The sequence below is a fragment of the Melanaphis sacchari genome, unplaced genomic scaffold, assembly GCF_002803265.2.
Source record: "Melanaphis sacchari strain LSU unplaced genomic scaffold, SCAv2.0 Contig53_pilon_pilon, whole genome shotgun sequence".
Classification (NCBI taxonomy): domain Eukaryota; kingdom Metazoa; phylum Arthropoda; class Insecta; order Hemiptera; family Aphididae; genus Melanaphis; species Melanaphis sacchari.
The window spans coordinates 1,759,441-1,780,710 of record NW_020271371.1 but is presented as its reverse complement, the minus strand read 5'-3'; the positions used below and the strand labels follow the sequence as shown (position 1 = coordinate 1,780,710).

The 21,270-nt window shown below is 24.5% G+C and overlaps 1 protein-coding gene across 2 annotated transcripts in view; it reads right to left on the bottom strand.

Annotated features, from left to right (window-relative positions):
- The window catches only part of LOC112599608 (potassium voltage-gated channel protein Shaw-like), a 200,218-nt gene that overhangs the window by 8,148 nt on the left and 170,800 nt on the right, over window positions 1-21,270 (bottom strand). For both annotated transcript variants that reach the window (XM_025346577.1, XM_025346575.1), the window contains 3 exons: window positions 14,822-15,133; window positions 14,507-14,716; window positions 13,307-13,490 (listed from right to left, as the gene is read on the bottom strand). In XM_025346577.1, coding sequence (XP_025202362.1) covers window positions 13,307-13,490; window positions 14,507-14,716; window positions 14,822-15,133 — 706 coding nt within the window. The remainder of the gene's footprint in view (window positions 1-13,306; window positions 13,491-14,506; window positions 14,717-14,821; window positions 15,134-21,270) is intronic.

Below are 21,270 nucleotides of genomic sequence, written 5' to 3'. Positions count from 1 at the left end.
TAAAGCGTAGTTACTCCATAATTTTTCAACAAAATACATCACGAAGTAATGTACTAGAAAAATAGTTTTACCGTTTGAATTTTGTTAAATAAACTCAGTTAAAGAGGAACGCATGAAACTATATAATTTATAATTAAACAATGGTATTACACTACACTCATACAATTTAAAAACGAATTAGATATTTCAAATAAGAATGTATTGCGAACATATGTTTCTGTTAAACGGTGTATTCGTATCCAGCTTTCATACATGTAAGTACTTTTAATGGTATAATATTATAATTTATTATACGTTTTATGCAACAAATAGTAATTACTATGTTTTGTGGGCTCACTTTTTATTGATTTTTAAGAAGTGAAAGCAAAATTAAATAATGCTCAGCGTCGTCTAATATGGTACTTCTATTTATTACTTATTACTCGTATTAAAATATAATCATTAAATATAAATATAATATTATTGTATTGTTTGTTTTTTTTTCTTTGAACTTAATTGGAGATTTTAATTTTAACTATACTACTGCAATAATACAGTTATTATGTATAATAAATATTTAATTCATATATTATTTTATCTACTAAAATTATAGTTATATCCTTGTTAGCCGTATGTTTATTTATAATTAAAAACCAGGATAAAATTTGTTTGCTTAAATTTAATTTTCCACCAGTATAATATACTGTTTTTGTATTATAATACACATTATATCATAAGCATCTTTTATTTATTTTTCAATAATAATAAATGTATGAAAGTGCCATCATGGTATCGTTGAGTAATATTTTAAAGTTCTGTTTTTAATAAATTTATATTGAACTATTTTTCAACTATTTTTACTTATCATCTAAGCATTTTTAATTTAATTAATGAATAATGACTATTATGAATATTTAGTAATATTATATAATATGTGATTATCAACATTTCACAAAAATTTGAACTTGGATAAATTTGAAGCTATAGATTGTGATTTAAAAATAAAAATTTGATGATTTAATTATTATTATGCTTTTAAAAAAAGGACAATATAAATATTATAACTATGAATTAATAATAAAATAAATTATATACCCACAAAAAAAATAATTTTTGTTTATTTATCATATTTATATATCACATAAAAAAATGATTTTTTGTTTGTTAATACTTGGTAATATCATAAACCACAAAAGTCATCGAAGTTATATTCATATATTAATTAGGTTCAATTGGTTTTCCAATTATTTTTTTCTTAATTCTTGATTAGTTGAAGTAAAGAAAAACACTACTATCAAAAAGAAAATCTTAATAAGCAATACAACATTAACCGAGTCATCTCACTAGATACGTCACTACGTATAAATTGAAATACGTTAATACTTATATAATAATATAATTTATAACAAAACACATAAATATAATATTACGTGTTTTGCTAATAATATAAAAATATAATAAGCTACGGTATTATTCATCGTTACTGTCTTAGTATTAAAAGAGATTTCCTTTCTTAATAATTGAATGAAAAAATATTTTATCTGACAAATATTTACTGAAGTACACTTAATCTTATATTATAACAAAATATTTACAAAAATAAAGTGTTATGTTTCGATTTTTAAGATATATATTAAATTTTAATTTATTTACAATTTTTTTACGCATTTCAGTAATTAAATAAAAATATATAAATATTATTTTTTTTTTTTTTTTTTACAGTGAACATTAAGAATATTAAAAAACTTTTATACTTACAGTATTTTAATTTATTTTAGCTATACTTTATTTTTTCTAAAGTTTGAAATTACTACACTTAATAACAAGTGGATGAGTTCTAAATAACATACAGTTTAAAAATTAATATTTATTCATAATATTTTAAGTTTAATGTTAACATTTTGTCATACTAACTACTTTAATCATAATAGCGTTTAATGTTTATGTGCTACAGTTTAAAAGCATAATTGTATTATTGTATCTAATTTATTCACTTTTATTTTATTATATACGGTTCATTATATTATAATACTGTCAGTAAAACATGTTGCTAGTATAAGCACTATAAATAAAATTTTTTTTTTTTTTTTTTTTTTTAATTTAAAATTTAAGTATTATAGATTTTAATATAATTATACGATTATAAAGGTACTCAACACATTGTAGATAAAAACTAAAAGGTTACCCGTATGTTAAATAACAACGATGATTTAAGATTACTTTTTTAGTTATAGTACTATGTTGATTTAATATGCAGTGGAATAAATAGTTTACATGTGATTTTATGTAGATAGCCTATAAGGCTAAGAATGTCTTAATATAATAAATATATAGAAAACCATATGATATTACGCTATTTTATGTTAGAGAACAGTCAATATTATATAATAATATTTTTATATTAAAACTCATCTAAGGTGATTATTGTTAGATAATTTACTGTAATAAATTCAATATGGATTACGATTATATAATATTGGGATAATGACATGTAAATAATAATAATTATTTAGTAAAGAATGAACGCACCTATAAACTACTTGGATGTATAATTAATATAAAAGAAGAAAAGCATATCCTATATTAAATGATCTTAATAAATCCTTCGAGCAAAATATTATAGAAGACTAAAACTAGGATTATAATGACTAAAAAAAAATACAAAAATATGTGCTAAAAACAATATGCAAAAATAATCTAAAAACTCAAAAAAATTACTTAAAAATTACCAAAAACATGTACTTAGATAACCGAGAAAAAATTAATTTTAAAATAATTATTATTACTAATTATTAATTATTATTTATTCGTTTTTTATATAATGCAAAATGAGTATACATTTATTTTAAGAAGCAAACTATAAATATATTCAAATTTGAGTTGACAATTTAACTATATTACTTTTTTAATATCAATGGACTAAAGTAGGTAATTAGGATAACCTATAAAAAACACATATTGAAAAAAGCTTAAAATAAACAATAATGAGTTTAAATATACAAAATGAACGTAATATTTGTAAAAATGACCTTAAAAATTCAATAAAATGAACTCAACACAAAAAATACAAGTAATGGAAAAAAAAAATGAAAAATAAAAATTACACATTTAAAATTGCTATAAAACGAAATAAATTTAGTTTTTGTTCAGAACTGTATACCTAGCACTTAAAAAAAAAAATGCAGAAGTTACTAAAATCTTAGCTCTATATATGACCATAATTAATCGTTGTTTATCAGGCGACTATTTTGTGATACTTGTATGATATTTTTGAGTTGATTAGAAAAAAAAGGTACAATCGAAAAACAGCATATTATAAGTAAGTATGTATTTATATTTTGAAATACCGTATTAATGAAACTACTAACCTAACCGTATATTTGTATTATATTGAATCTCAGGGTGTTTTCAATATCAATGATTTCATGCTGGATACTCGCATGGAACATGAAATAAAGGGAAAACTATTATATTTCTGCTTTATATAATCGTTGAAAAATTGGAGAATGTTCCAAAAACAATTTGGCGAATATACAAGTACATGTCATACATTTCCGGATTCTTAACCTGTTTAAATAATTATTAAGCCCCATATTCTCTCTTACACGCCTTCATACAAAAATATAGTCATATTTTCATGTTAGATTAATATTCTTATTTTTATTGCATAGTATTCTCATAAAATGGAAACGATTTATATACTTTAAAAATGATTTCGTCCAGGTATATATTTTGAAGTCAATATTTTGTCTTATGTTTGACTTAAATATTGAGAAGAAATTATAAAATATCTGTAGTCTATAAAAGACAAAAATAATTTATTTTATGATTGAATAATAATTTATATGTGTCAATATACTACAATATTATTTCTGAGTAATAATTGATATATATTATAGTGATCGAAAAACTATGTTTCATTTCATCATATTTGTCCTTTTTTATTAATTTAAGTTTTTTATATCAACGTAGCATCCTAGTAAAAAAGTTATAATCAGCATAATTTACAAATAATATTTATTTTTTTGTAAGACTTCTAAAAACCATGAAGTTATATTAAATTTAGTTATCTAATAATAAAAATATTTTGAATTATTATAAATTATAATTCTTATTTCATGCGTATTGCGTTTTTATAATAATAGTAGTAAACAATAATTTACCAATCCTTAAAATTAATATGAATATTATATTTGTTTATATATTACTTATATTTTAAGTATTTTGTCTAGTATAATAGTTATAAGACTAGCAATCATTTTTTTTTTTAAAGTTTAAAAATTGGTTGAATTTTCCAATAATAATGAATTTTAAATTATTTTAAATTTATTTGATAAATCCTATGCTGGGTACGGCATGATTTCATTAACACTGAACGTTCTAAACGCAAAAAAAATAATTCTGTAGTACAGCACGAATGCATAAAATATTAATTTATTATGTATTGTGTGTTTCTGATTTGTTATTTATTAAGCGAACTTCGTTTTTTGACTCTTCATGACAAAGACGACAGTTTAATTTGAAAATTCCAACCTCCAAATTCGAAGGATGTATTATTATTAAAACATTTTTTTCACCATTTATTTCTTTATAACGAAATACAATATACTGTATAAGATATACATATACGCATAAAACTTGTAGTAAATATTTTCGAGTACAAGTAATAACGGAGCACATCATAATGCATAAATATGTTAAATGTATTATTATTATTATTATTGCAGTACTTCGTAGTAGCGAAGAAAGACCAAAAAATCATTACCACGAAAAATGCGTATATAAAATGTTGGAAACGTGCGTGTAAAATGCGAGAAATAAAAATACGGTTCAAAGTATATTGACGTGTGTCATAATATTATATATATACAATCATCAGAAATATCATAGTATCATCATTTCTATTGCACTATGTACTTTTCGTCATTTTTGATGATTGTGTTATTGAAATAACATTAGTTTTGCATTTTTTTTCACTGACACTTGGAAGAGTTTTGAAGTCATTTTTATTTATCTTTTTGAATATGTGTTAATCGTATATGGTATCAATTCCAGTGGAAATAAAATAGTCCTAGAATCACGGTCTTATACTTTAACGTTGTATTTGATTGTGTGTGTGTTGTGGGGGGAGGTTTATGAATATAGGTGGTTCTCTTTCGTGCTAAATATATATTTTTTAATTCTAAATAATATAGCTAAAATATCAATTATTAATATTAGATATTGGGTTATTAGATTCGCATACTTCCTGTAATTAGAAAATATTGTGTTAATTTTTTTTGTAACTAATAAGCATTTTATACATATATATATTATATATTAATATATTTATTCTTTGTATTCTAAGAACAAAGAATAAATAATTGAATTATGTAATCTATAAATTATACAAATACATGTAAATTTGTATTATTGTAAATAAATTAATGATAATTTATAAAATGTATAATCAAATACTCAGAATAATAAAAATAATAAAAATAACATTTGCGGTTGAGAAATTATCTCTGATCCATTGATGATTGTTGGGAAAGAGTGCAGGGATTAAAAAAAAATAAATAAATATTTTTGTTCTCTTCATCACTCTTAAAGTTATTGAGTGTGTTTTTGCTTATAATACATTAAATTTATACAGTATGATTGCGCATACACTTTAAATTTCAAATATTTAGCACGTATCAAACAATGTAACCCAGTAGGTGGTGCAATAATAACTTTATTGTATTACTATTCAAATACCGATGACGCGTGGCAGTCAACTGCTCATTATAAATACTTTGAATTCTCAGACTTATATATTTCTGAGTTGTATATTGTGTAGCCAATATATTTATGAAGCCTAAAAGTGTGTTGTATTTGAAGTATAAAATATGCACATGGATTATTCATGAACTAATGTGAACTGTATAGTATGCAGTTTTGAATGCAATTTTACTTTTATGACATATCTATTTTAAATTTATTCTTCTTCTATACAAAATATATCATACATTGTATGATTCATGATCAGAAATTTGTATCACAGTATATTTTTAGTATTATTGTCATAGTTTGCTGTAAGGAAGTACTCTTATAGTTCTAGAGCTAACATCATAAATTCCATAATTGAATAGCGCCTGTCTATAAATTCATAAATCATAACATTGTACCAAATTTAATATTCTTTTTTATGTGTTTTTAATATACACCATCGAAAATGTACACTATATATTTATTTAAGTTCATATAATAGTAAATATTCGACCAATTTTTAAGAAAATGAAAGTTACCCAAAATTCTTTTATTTTATACCGTAACTTTATCGCTTTCATTTTTATAAAAATTTAACCTCTCCTAATATTGTGTGGATAATTTGAACCTAAATATATTAAGAATTAAAATTATTTTTTAATTATCAGTCGATTTGAATATAAATCTGTTATGCGATGGTTTATATATAATATGTATATACATTTATATATATTTTAGTTATATTTTAATACTCTCTGTATTATAAATTGAATACGTTTATTAAAGTATACATTATTATATTATTATTAGTTATAACAAATTAAAAATAATAATAAGCTTTAGTAATGAACTATCTCTGTTTATTTTCAAAGGGTACATACACGATAAATAATAATTTCCTATTAAATGTATCAATAATAGTTATATCCACTGTAATTTTTTTTTTTTTATTATTATAGCTTTAAGTAACAACTAATATAGATCGAAAATTATATAAATATATAATCCACTGTAATATAATGCCATTATTGGCATCTATATAACCATATTATAGGGTGATTACTTTTGCAGTGATGAGAGTGCTCAGTGAATATGCAATCTCCTCATGATAAATAAGTTTTGAAAAAAAGAAATGTCATTGGTTGTCATACACTATTTTCTCAATTAATCGATATTTATTATAGTACATGCTCTGACTTTCAAGGATCATACATATTATATAATATATTTCCTAGATAAAATGGAACGAGTCCAAAAAATTGTCACCACATTTAACGTTTAAAATATAAAATATATTATGATTTATTACTATTATTTATTGTGACCATAGATCTCGACTTTATTATTTCGTTTATTATGTTTGATGTTAAAACCAATAATTAGATTGATGTAACTAGATAAAGATTTAAATTTTATTATCATTTTATTGTAACTTGATTATTTGATTTTTAATATCTACTATTTTTTGATTAAAAAAAATAAAATAAAATAATAAAACCGTATGTATTATGCACATATTATTATAATAAAGTATGTTATATTATGTAAAATATTAAAATAGAATCATGAATATTCATATTATTATGTTGTGTGTGAATTAATAAGCAAAAAGGTGATATTTTATAAATATATTGTTTAACTTGAATGATCGGAATAATATTATGTATATCATTTATAAAACGATTATTATAAAATGTATATCTTTACTATACCATAAATTAAATATTTACTGAGTTTTTATTACTATTTTTGTATGGATAATATGTAAAATATATGTATGATTTAATTAAAAATATGACAAATATTAGTGTATTAAAAAAAATTTAATTTATATTGCGTTTGTCGATACTCGGTAATCTCAGACACTACAAAAACTATCAAAGCTAAATAATATATTGGTTCACATATTAGGTTATGTTGGTGCTTCTATTTTTTTTTTTTTTTTATATATGATTATATGACACTAAAAAAAAAAAATCATTACGGATAAATACAATGTTTGTTGTCATGTTTGTCAATCAGTTAGTAAGTTATAAAATATTTATTTTTATTTAAATAAGCAATTAGAAATAACAATGTCAACTTAGTATAACTTTAATATTTTATTTTTTAAATAATGCAGTTAATACATACACATAAATAATGATGATAAATATCTCTCAAAATAATTTTAAAAAAAAAATGTTATATTATTACACAAATAATAATTTAAGCCCATTATATCTCATATTAATAATTTATTTATTTATTTTATAAATTGACTCCTAACTGATTTTATAATGCCATGAAGTAGATTGAATAGTAATAGTTGTTCGGTCTTTACTTATTAACTCTTGAGTGAATTGATTTTTTAAATTATATGGTTGGTGAACAATTAGTTGAGGGTGGTCATCTTTTAGTAAAATCCAATGATACTAAGACAGCGAGATTGAATATGTTCAAAAAGTTTTTTTTTTCATTAAAGAGATGGATTCCAAACTACAGATCCATAATCTAAAATCGATTTAACATGGGTACAATACAGTGTAACTTAACAAGATGTAGAATCGAATCGAATTGTATAATTTCGTATAAATCATAAAGTCTTTAATGCCTTACAGGAAATATAATCAATATAGGATCTAAAAGATAAAACCGTTGTGTATATGAACCCTAGATATTTAGTTTCTGTAACCTGCTTAAGAGGAGTGTCGTTACGAAAATAATTTTACTCTATAAACGTTCTAGATCTGTAGAAAAACATGACTTTACATTTGTCTATATTGAAAGCATGGTCGACTGCATTACAACAGATAATAAAGTTTTTTAATAACGATTGAAGAACGTCACAAATTTTTGTTGAATACATTCGCATAAAAAGCTTAGCATTGACAGAAAAAAATAAGATAACGAGTAGAAAGAAAATTTAGAAAAAAATTGTATTAATCTAAATAATAAAGGGGATAAAAAACCGCCTTGGAATACTCCAGATGTACCTTGAACATCAAGTTAACAAATGGCCATATATCAGATAAACATGAGTGAAACCATGATAAGAGAGAATCTCTAATAGGTACCTAATTTATCTTTATAAGATTCTCATAATTTACCGAATCAAAAGTCTCGGAAAAATATGTAAATATTGTATCTAATTGAGTTTTGTCTTTGAAAGCATTATGAATAAAGCATGAAAAAACTAATTATGTACGCCAAAAGAACTAAAATAAGTTTACATAAATAATATGTTTATTTTTGTTATCAAAAACGAGAAATCCAATAAATGAAACTTAATAGATTTTTATTATAAAAGTTAAAAAAAAACAACTTTTCATGAACAACAAAAAATGTTTTGAAACTTCCGTAGATATAAAAACGGTATCTCCACTTCAATGAAATTTCTTACTAAAAAGTTGATATTATTCGGATTCAATGTTTCAATTGAATTATATAATAATAATAAAGGTAACATTTAAAAATGCACCGGTTATCATAAATACAAAATTATACCTCGGGAGTTCGGGACTTATAATAATAATAATATGCATCATTATTTCTGTGAAATTGAAAAACTACCTATAACGCACTAGAGCGTATTAATATTTTATTATTGTGAAAACAAAGGGTGGAATATTCAATTGATAGAAAATTGGAAAATTATCGAAATGAAACAGATATGGTTACTTGTGTGTATAAGTATCGGTAAAAATAGAAATACACACACATATATATATATATATTACATATTGTATAAGTAATATTTATATTACAAGAGAGTGGGATGTACGTACGTAATAGAAACTAACATACTGTGTTTGTTAAATCATAGATTCATTGAACAGGAATATAATATAATGTGTGTTCGATAAAATGAAATATCGTATCTGAAATACAATGGTCAGACAGATATTTTCAACGATATCCACTATTTTGTAAAACTTGTCGAAGTTTATCACGCCACAAGGCTTGTGATTTTATTAAGTGGCATGCGTGTTTAAAAGTTTTTTGTTCAAATTACAGCCATCGAATGACTTGCAAAGAGTTTCTACCAATTAGTTAATCGTATAGGTACATTAAAAACGTCACCAACGATGAGAAACCATTAACGATAGTAACATGTGAGTGTATAACGTCACGACTACGTTTATTTTTTCGACCAATACATCAAAGAAAAAAAAAATAATACCTATAGGTTTGTAATCTCGAGCATTTTATCACTGCGATTACATTTTAAATATAATTATTCGATTATAAATAAATTTATCATTATTTTCTCATAGAATATTTAAGAATACTACCAAATGTTTGTATGATGATAAAAATCGTACGACTTAAACTTAAATAAGTTACGCGAAAAATTAAGAGGATTGCAGTGCACCATATAAATTATTAGTAATAATAACTTATTCGTATGTATATTATTATCATATCTTACTTTCAAATATCAATAGCAATAAAAAACTATAATTTTCTATATATAATATTAATATAACTTCTAAGTTTGATTGATTACAGGTCAATATACCCTAATAATATAAAGCTAGAAACACAATATTAGTTTTGCTATCAAATATTTAATATGTTGCACTTAGTTTGGTGAGATAAAACCAAATAGGGCTTTGATGATAATCCTAATGTTAAGTTTCAAAATTTAGATTTTTCATAATCAAAAATATAATATGTTGGGAGTCAAATTATCTAACGGTATTAGTAATTTTCAATTAATTATCCTAAAATCTTATATACATTATGAATGAAGAACAAATTAAACTATAACTTTTTATATTAATCGCTCAAAAATTAATTATACAAATTTTAAAATATATGATTTTTACTGAATTTCATAATTTCATATACGTTGTTTTAAAAATCTCCATGGAGATATAGATAATTTTATAATATTAAAATGATTCATATTTACTTAATTAATTGATTAATATTTATTTAGGCTACAAGGATACTGTTGATCTATTAAAAACAAATTTTTTAAATATAGTTTTGATTTACATCTATAAAGTCTCTATTACTTAAAAAAAAAAAAAAAAAACAATAATATACAATTATACTTTTTAATTTATTGTACTTCTAATTAAAAACCCGTTCCTGATTTTCTTAAAACTTTCAGGGAACATCAATACTTTACTACTTTAATTCGATTCAAAAAAACCTCTACCTCTACAAATCATCAGTTCTGTTTTTATTTAAGATATTTATATTTTACAATGATTCTATTAAATTTCCAAATTTACGATTCTCCAAAGTTTATTTTAATTTTGGTTCTAATCCCTAGTTAAACTCTATACAATGCATTGGTTCTAAGGAATAACGATAATTTTAGTTTTTAAATAAAAATGACTATGACGTTTGTATTTATTACTTCAGTTTTTTTTTTTTTTTTTTTTTGATATACTTTTTTATGAATATCAATACATTTATCAAACCTTTTACTTTTGGAAAACATTATTTATACAAATATCAGAGCTGAGTTTTTGAGAAACCATTTTGGCACATTATATTTACCACTAGTATATCGATATCTAATTTTAATATAAAATATTAAAAAAAAAATATATTAATATATATATTAATATTTTAATATTTATTTATGCCTCATCCACCTAGCTGATTGCTAATATTTATCTCAGACACGTAAATTAAATTGCAAGTACCATAGTAACTATTCGTAATCATAATAATAATAATATGCTATCATGTATTCCAGTTACCATTTTTTTACACTGCAGCAGTATTTGGAACCCAAACAAAGACTATATTCTAATACATAACTAGTTCAATAGGAATTTCTAATTTTAATACCTATTCCCTTGCCAAATCACGTTATTGGTTTCTGTCTTTGCAAATCTTATTAAGGGCATACGCCGTACAGCTAGTATGCATACATATATCTATTTATTTCCATTATTCTCTTACTATCTCATCGTGTACTCGTATAATATATATTATATTTATGTAAATATTAATTATTATTTAGATAACCATAATAATATATTCGTTGTTAGTGCTATACCAGAATCGACTTTATACAATTGCATTTGTAAACGATAATAATAATATGACATTTTATCTGCAGCGTTGTAGATTTGAATACTGTTTTTGTTTCAGACCGATCTCAATGTGAACTTTATATAGTCATGCTATAATATTTTCATTAATTATCATTTTAGTATACTACTATTATTACGATTTATAAATGATTTTGTTTTATTTGTAATTTAAACGTTTAAGTTTCTATAAAGTCACAAATAATTTGTTTAATTGATTAAAATATCACTTATCCTGCTACCTAAAATGCTACTAAAATGTGAGACTTATACAAACTCAATATTTAATGATATTATTGTTTTTTAACTTTTATTATCATGTTTTATTGTCAATGTACGTACAAATTAACAGTCGTTTTATATTCTAATAGACCGTATTGTAACTATATGCTTATAAATCATGATTGTAATATTTCTTAAGCTTAGCTATTCAATAAAATAAATAACGCTCAAATTGTCGCATGCAGATAATCATTAAAGTCCTATAAACCCCATTGATCACCAATAAGAGGAACGATTTATATTGTTTGGTCACGTAGGAACTCACATGTAATTGTGACAATGTGGCGCAATACGTGTGATCTATTTCGTGTGTTACCAAATACAAGGAATACCCAAAGAGAGTTTCTGTTCGCCTAGAAAAAAGCCAATTTCCTTTGAAAACGACTTCTTATGGAGCCGCTTGCGATTCTGTCTGGCTTACCAGATAGTCTCCTCTCATCTGTTCATTAACACCAGCCAAACTATCGAGTGCATGCGCATCTACCTCAAAATCAAGAGCTTTCCAAACAAGATTCTGCAAGCGACAACTGGACTTCTTTCTTTTCAATAAGCTAAACCAAAGTTGTCTTTTTTCTTATTTGAATTTAAGTGTTCCTTAATAAGTGTTACCTTACCTTTTCACAAAGAACATTCAAGACATATTTACTGCTGCGAATCTAGTAAAGTGCATCACTAAAATACTACTCATTACTACTATAATTTCTTTACGCTAAATTTATGTAACGGTGTACTTGATTACTTTCACGATACACGACCTCGAGAACCCTCTGAAGATCAGGGGGAAGTTAATAACTATATTTTAAAACTTTACTTCTACCATAATTCTCTTAATGTTTACGTTATTTCAGTATTTTCTGATAATAAAATCTATAATTACTGTTAACTTATATAAAAACTAAGTAGTTATTCATTTTTTAATATCTTGTTTAATAAATCACTAATTAAATTGTATCCTATCTAGAGTTAAAAAAAATAAAAAAATAAACAAAAAAAAAAAATAATTAAGAATTATTTTTGAATTTTCCATTATTCATCATTTTATCACTTTATCAAGGTTTTATACCTACTATAGTCTACGAAGAAGTAATCTACTACTCGTAAACCTTATTTTATAATTATTAAAATAATCAAAGTAAAGTATATTATATTGAAACAATACTGTTCGGAGTTCAATAATATAGTAATAACTTTATTAAGATCTTATTCTTTCGACAATAAATATATTATATTATGTAATAGGAAATAATGATAGAAAACAAAATATTATGAAAACTTACCCAATTTTGGATTTACGAAAGTATCTTTGAGTATCGCTCCAGGAGTAGGAGCGGCGACCATTCTACGATTTCCTATCAGCCCAGCAGCACCCATGACACCTGCACAGACAGCGTCACAACGTTTTGGTCGAGGTTGTTCAACAGGAAGAACTCTTCTCCTTTTTTTGGGTAACTTTGAACGAGCCTGAAAAAAAAAAAGTTGACACCATATAAAAACAAAATTAAAGATATTTAAAACTTAAGTTTTTCACATATAATTTACAATACAATTCATAAACTATATTTAAAATTAAATAAACAGTATTTTTTCTATTTTTGGCACGTTATTTTACTTATGAGTACTATGATATTCGGTACAATAATTATATTGTAAGTGATTTTTTTATAATTATTGTTTTTATTTTACTTTCATATTTACTTGCTTTCAAGATAAATTAAATTCTATTTAAAAATATAATGTCTTATTAGTATAAAATTCAAAGACATTTTTAAATGTTTTTCCTACATGTATTTATAACTAAACATATACATATATTATAAATAATATTATTTTCCTCAGATGTTCCTCACATTTTTCTATCTTTTTTTAAATGAAAATCAATTTAACTCGTGGTTTATATAGTACAGATTATATATAAATACATATCTATATCATACAAATACTATTCAATGATATTTATTCAAAATACTCAAAATTGTATTGTGGTATAATTATAATCGTACCATTACTGTGCTCCATATAATTCAAAGTTTAAAAACTATATACAAATAATTCTTGTTTAGGTTTTCAATTTCGATTCTAATTTAGATATAATTTCTTAAAATGATATAAAAAAATATTTTAGCTTTAGTTTCATTTAGCAAAGAAGTGACGTAAAGCAAAATATTGTTATTAATTAACGAAAATTACTGTTAAAGCTCAAATGTATAATATATAATAAAAACTATTTAATATCAAAAATATTATAGTATTTGTTTTTAATTTTAAAATTACAGTTTTCACAATTAAAAAATGTAATGGCTATATATAAGATATTATGATTCCAATCATGGTTCAGTTCCAACATTTTGGTATTTTTTAATTACAGTTATATCATATACTATCGGCTTAACCTATCATAAGTATATTTATTTATTTTTATATATATATATATATTAATATATTTATGATACTATTTATCGTATTTCCATATAACAGACCTGCGTGTGTGAATAAAACATGGAAAAGTTCGACACAATTACAGGAACGGGAAGTGCAATGGTTAACACGCCGGCTAAGGCACACAGCGCGCCGACAAACATGCCCATATACGTTTTGGGCGCCATGTCACCGTATCCAACTGTAGTCATGGTCACAATCGCCCACCACAACCCTTCTGGTATACTCTTGAAGTCGTTCTGTGGATTTGCCTGGAAAGGGATTTGGAAGAACATTAGTATTAGTTATTTACTTAAAAGCTAAACAATCATGATATCATAACCACGATACACTGAAATGGTTCTATTAAAATTTACCTGCAATCGTTCAGCGTAGTATACCAGGCTAGCGAAAACGACGATACCCAATACCAAGAAGAAAACGAGCAGCGTCAGCTCCTTAGCAGATGCTTTGAACGTATGTATGAGTATTTTCAGCCCGGGCGAGTGTCTAGTTAGCTTGAACAACCTCAGGATACGAATGATAGAAAAAAATTCTAGTATCTCAGTGTTATCAAAACGGTGGGCAAGTGTGCTTTGCAACATAGTGTCCGTGTAGAAACTGAGTGTAGCCACGAAGTCGATAATGTTGACTGGGGACTTGGCAAAGTGCATAAGGTTAGGAGTTACCTGAAGAATAGTGAACAAATATAGCGTATTAGTGATTTAAAAAAAAAAAATTGTAAACATACATTTTTTCTTCACATTTTTGAATTATCCTATAAAATCCTAAAAACATCGATATGGAACATTCAACATATTATTATTACGAAATAGGATAAATTAACACAGTAAATTTTACGTAGCTATTTGGACTTCGTAAAAATTAATTATTATATTATGTAGAAGAAAAAAGTAAATACATAAATACAAACTAGTTGGTAATAAAGAATTATACTATAATATCAAAAAAGTCCTATTTATATATTATATATAGTAAAACTAGAACATGACTAAGGTATTTAAGAACAAATAAAAAATATTATAGTTTTAATCTTATATAGGTACATAAATTTAATTAAATTAAATATTTTGGGGCTTTGGGCCAAAGTTTATTATTAAATTATTTTTTTATCTTAAAAAGGTTATTGCGTAAAACTATTTGTGTTTGATTCAGGGCTTGTAAACGTTATAATAACGTTATGATTATAACTGTATATTTCACAAAAAACGATTGAAATTTGTAAACGTTATTATAACGGAAAAAGATACACATAAATAATTAAATAACACTAAACAAAACATAACGATTAACAGAACGTATTATGATATATCAACAAAACGTTATAAATAGTATATCATTAAATAAAATAATTAATTTCCAATTATTAATTTAGCTATAATCTATAGAATATATTAAAAATTTTAATTCTGAATAACGATAAACGCAAAATTTGTTTACATTTTTAATTATAAATGACATAAAACAATTTTTTTTTTTCTCAAATGCAAGCCCTGGTTTGATTTAATAATTTAATAATATATATATATATATATATATATATGAATTTTAACAAATAAACTGAATTATATTTTAAAATAATGAAAGGCATTCCAATCGTTATTTGTGAGTTTGCTTTTTGTATAGCCCTACAAGCAAATCCAACTCTATTTAATACCATCGTGTTAAAAGCGGTACAATGCGTGACCAAGCTCGTGAACTATGAGGAACCCGTTTATTCGTTTCATGTTATTTTGTTTTTAATTATAATAAAATGTTGTGTGAAACATGAGGACGCGCTTTTATCAACGGCTCTATCGCGTATACTTAAGGATTATTTTCGCATTTTATTGGAATTTTCTGTGAACGTTGCTTAATAACAAAATGATAAGCCCTTTGGGACTTTGAAAATATTATCTACATCGTAAAACGGTCAACAAGAAATGAGACGCGTTTAATAAGCCATAAAAATAAATGGATCTTAAACTGCGTTCATAGAGCTTCGAAATAATAGTCATCAACGGTGGCAGAGGTTGAGAAATAATATTAAATATATACGACTATAAATGCTTTTAGTAGGATTCAACCACTATTATTCAGGACGAGCAATTGGTTGCGCAGACGGTCATTGACATATTTTTTTTGGGTATTTATTATTATTATTTATCATGAGCAATGTCCAAAAATCACGTTGAAATTCAGCCAAAAACACCATTCTACGTCTACAACGGCCGTTATACTAGTTGTGTACTTAACAAGCTTACAAAAAACTCTGTTATTCGCATTCACATCGTTTAAAATACATAATTTACCATTATTTCTTTACAACGGAGATTTGTAACTGTTAATCAAATGAATCATTCACGTGTATGAACATATACGCTTTTGCAGAGTTTAAAATATTATCATATTTTATTTTGTAGTCTTTATATGCAAGTACGAACTGCGAAGATGTATACATAATCGTACAACCATATCAATGTCGTTTTCAATTTTTTTCCATCTCTAAAGATAAAATTTTAAATTTATATTTAAAAGTAAATATTCTATAAAATTACTGCAAAATTTGTAGCTAATTGTTGTTGTTGAAAGAAAAAAATAAAAAAAATATATATAAGACAACACTATTAAATAAAAATCAAAAAAATGTCCATTTATTCGTTATTTTTATTAATATGACTACATATATATGATATATAAACTTTTTATTTTTTTATTAATTCCAAAAAATAAAATATAAATATGTATTTTTTTTTTTTTTTTAATCAAGAGAATTGTGCAATCTGTAAAATAAAGTTTACAATAAGCAGAAGTGATAATAGAATAAGTATAGAAAAGACAAAAAAACAAGAAAAAATAACAAGGCAATATAACAAACAGGTTGATAATTATAATTATTTACATCAGATCAGACAGGGGAGAAAAGACCATCCATTGATGGGACTTCGTGACATTTGGTGGTAATGGTTAGTCTAAAAGTAAGTCACGACACCATGTTCGTTTTAATCGCCTTCTGGGGTCACCAAGAATAGTAGGGATAGATAGTTCTAAAATCAAGGGGTTACGGTGACTGTGGAGTTTGGTGTGCATCCGTTTGTAAAAAGATTTGGCAACGTTTTTTACTGATTGAATGGAAAGATCTTTATGGAGAGTATCATTGGTGAAATATGTATTTTAAAATATTATTTTACGAAAATGTCATACAAAAATACTATATATTTTACAATAGTTCAGTAGCTTATTGTAATGTAAATAAAAATAGCATATGTAATATTATATTATTATATTGTTGTTTCAGTTTACGTTTTTTTATCAATTTAAATATTAATCAATAATTCATGTTTTGATAACCATTTATTGAACTATTGATTTAATGAAATGTGTTTTATCAATTAATAAATATTTACTTTTTATTTGTATCAATTATAATAAATGACACAATGTATGAATAGTAATAAAACAAAAATAATAAATTGTTTGATCAATATAGTATATTTGATTAGTTTATCTATAATTATATTAGTATCTAAAAATATTTAGTCTTTTAATCACAATTTGGAAACAAAAATCGGTATTTATTGTTATTGTGTGCATTATATTTCTACTTCATAAAATATGTATTGCTATAATATCATTCATATAATCTAATTAAATATTAAGAACGCTTAATGTATTGTTTGATTCTAATTAAAGACTTCAGTGTGATCTCCCAATTAAGAATTTACAAGGTTATGTACATAACTTTCATCCAAACTAACACAGCTTATGAATGTTTTCAATTATCTTTTTATACATTATTTTGGATAAAATTATGATAATTACCATAATCCTACAATATTTATATAATATATACGATATTTTATTTTAATGAAAATTAAAAATTGTTAAATATTATAATGTAAATTCAGATATTATTGCATACCATGCCAATGGTATTTATTATACTGTATTATATCGAAACTATTAAGTAGATATTCATTACTATTTCAGTAGTTGTCGTTTTCTCAATAATCTATATGTACTATATGTAATAGGGAAATTCATCAATGCCATGATTTATCTACATCCTACTCTAATGATTTCAGAACCAATGTAAGTGAAATTAAAGTATACAAAACTGTAGAATATTTACTGGTAATTTATCAAAAAAAAAACATAATCATAATATATACAGTGAAGCTAATATCATAGTATTCATTGTATTACCATTAAGTCATAACGAATATTTTTAAAATTAATTTAACTGTTATACATTTATTACAAGACCATGGTATAAATATTGATTGTATCACGTTTTATGATAAAAGTGGTGAATTATTATTAGCGATTGACATGTGAACAGTGATGGCTCGCGCTACACAGCACACGAGCACATGCCCATTCTTGAATATTGAAAGAAAGAAGAAACATTTTTGAAATTGAGTAAGTAGTGTTTCTTCCATTATTATATAGTTGGTATATTATTAAAAAAATATTATCTAAAAAAAAAAATGTTATTAAATACGGGTGTACAATACTATACTGGCATTGAGTGACGGCCGACGAGCACAAATTCGTTGTGCCCCGATCACGTTACTAGATTTCCCCCATTTTTTGACACGAATTAATACAGCGTTTCCAGGCACAATCCTTTTATTTTTATTACGATTTAAGAAATTTCTTCGGTCTTATCGTCTTTGTATTGTTATCGTTGACCGTCTTCTGTGGCAAAGACTTTATATTTTCGTAACACATGAAATTAATCTGTTATTTTTTTATTCTTTCTCGGTTCGTTGTTTAATTTATTAAACGATTTAAACGTTTTTTTTTTTTTACTTTTCAGAGTGTGGTGCTTAGTCATTATTAGTGGTAAGTTCAAAGTTAAGATAGTGGAAAATAAGGGAAATATTTTTGCCCTACCTTCAATGAACTCCACAAGCTGCTACTGCGAGTGAAACTTTAATGTAAAAATTAAACAAATAACACTATAGTAATTTTAAAGTTTGAAGTGTATTAAAACCAAGTTAAGTTCTTTGATAATTTGGGGTTGGTTATTAATATTAAATCTGTCTTTGTTACGATTCAGATGTTAACTTAGCATAGTATTGTTAAAACATTATTAACATCGACATTTAATTCAGAGGCGGAACTAAGATTTTTTACACCCGGGGAAAATATTAAAATTACGCCCAATCATAGACCAAGACTAAAATATCTTTCCCTACGATTGTTTTCTAATAACTGGAATTCAAATTACAAACGTACTACATTCTTATTAACTTTTAAACACATATTAATGTTAACTAACAAAGTTAAAAATATCGAGCTAGTTCTTACTCATAGAATCATGTTATTGCTTGTGTTACAATAATTAAACTAAATAAAAGTTATTCTGATTTTTACATTGCTATTTGCTAACTATTAAATTTATTAATAATAAACTTGTTTAATTCAATGAAAGAACCTTTTAATTTAAAAAATTGTTCATGTACAAATAATTAATTTCAATACACAATCTTTACATATTTAAAAAAATTTAAAATTTAATTTTTCTGGCTTTTACCACAGCGAAGTCGTTTATAACTGAATCGAAATCAATTGAGTTTGATATTTCTTTTTCAATAGACAATAATGCAAGATTAGTTAGTTTTGTTTGATTTATTGTGGAGCGTAAATACGTTTTTATTAGTTTCAGTTTGCTGAAACTTCGTTCACACGTGGCTGTTGTACATGGCAATGTTAAATAAAGTCGAAGTGCTATGCAAATATTTGGAAAAATATTTGTCATGGAATACTCAAAAATAAACTCTAACAGTTCTAATGGTGTTGTATTTTTGATACTAGGTAATGCACTTATGGCATGATGTTTAAAATGTATTATTTCTTCTGTTAATTCTGAAGCATTTAAGTCTTTATTATATTTTAAGGCTAAATCAGCTGCTGCTTTGACTAATTCATCTGTATCTTTTTCGAATAGTTCAGATCCAGTCAGAAAACTAAAATCTGAAGATACATTATTCAATGTTTCAAATCTCCAACCGAAGTGTGTAAGCAAAACATCACAGACATTTTTCAAATTAATTATGCAATTGTTTTTAGCAGAAATTTCCCATTCATCAGCAGATTCATCAATATCCATTTTTTTTTGCTCTTTTTTTCCTTTTTTCTGGAAACGAAGGAGAAATATTCATTTTTACACTAATTTGTTCAGCGTCTTGGAATAATATTTGAATTCTATTATTTTTTAAGTCAGTTATTTCTTTAATTAATCAATGAATCATTTTTGATGCTTGACATACCGTAATTGTTTTTTTTTTTGGAAGAAATATATTTACACAATCGATACTTGATAGTATAGAATTCCAAACTGTTAATAAGCAAATAAATTCGTGATCCACTAAATTAAGTAAATTTTTGGCAATAGGTTTTGAATCAAGATTTCCATTTTCAATAATATTAATCAAAGCACATTTCACTTCAAGTAATTGTTTGTAAAGGGCCTTTACTGCAGCAGCTTTAGAGGACCATCTAGTATCGGAAAATGGTTTAAGAGTTACTTTCAATGATTTCATCAATATTTCCCAATATAAAGTAGAACCAGAAAAAAAATTAAATAGTTGTTGAATTTTACCGAACAATAGTTGCATTTGTTTATTTGATCCTACAGCATTTACACCTGCTAAATTTAAACAATGTGCTGTACAAGGTATAAATGTTACTAAGTTATTTTTTTCTAAAATTTTTGCTTGAACCCCATTGTACTTCCCTGCCATATTTGATCCGTTGTCATATGCTTGGCCCCTACAATTATTAATATCCAAACCATCTTGAGATATCTGATGTAATA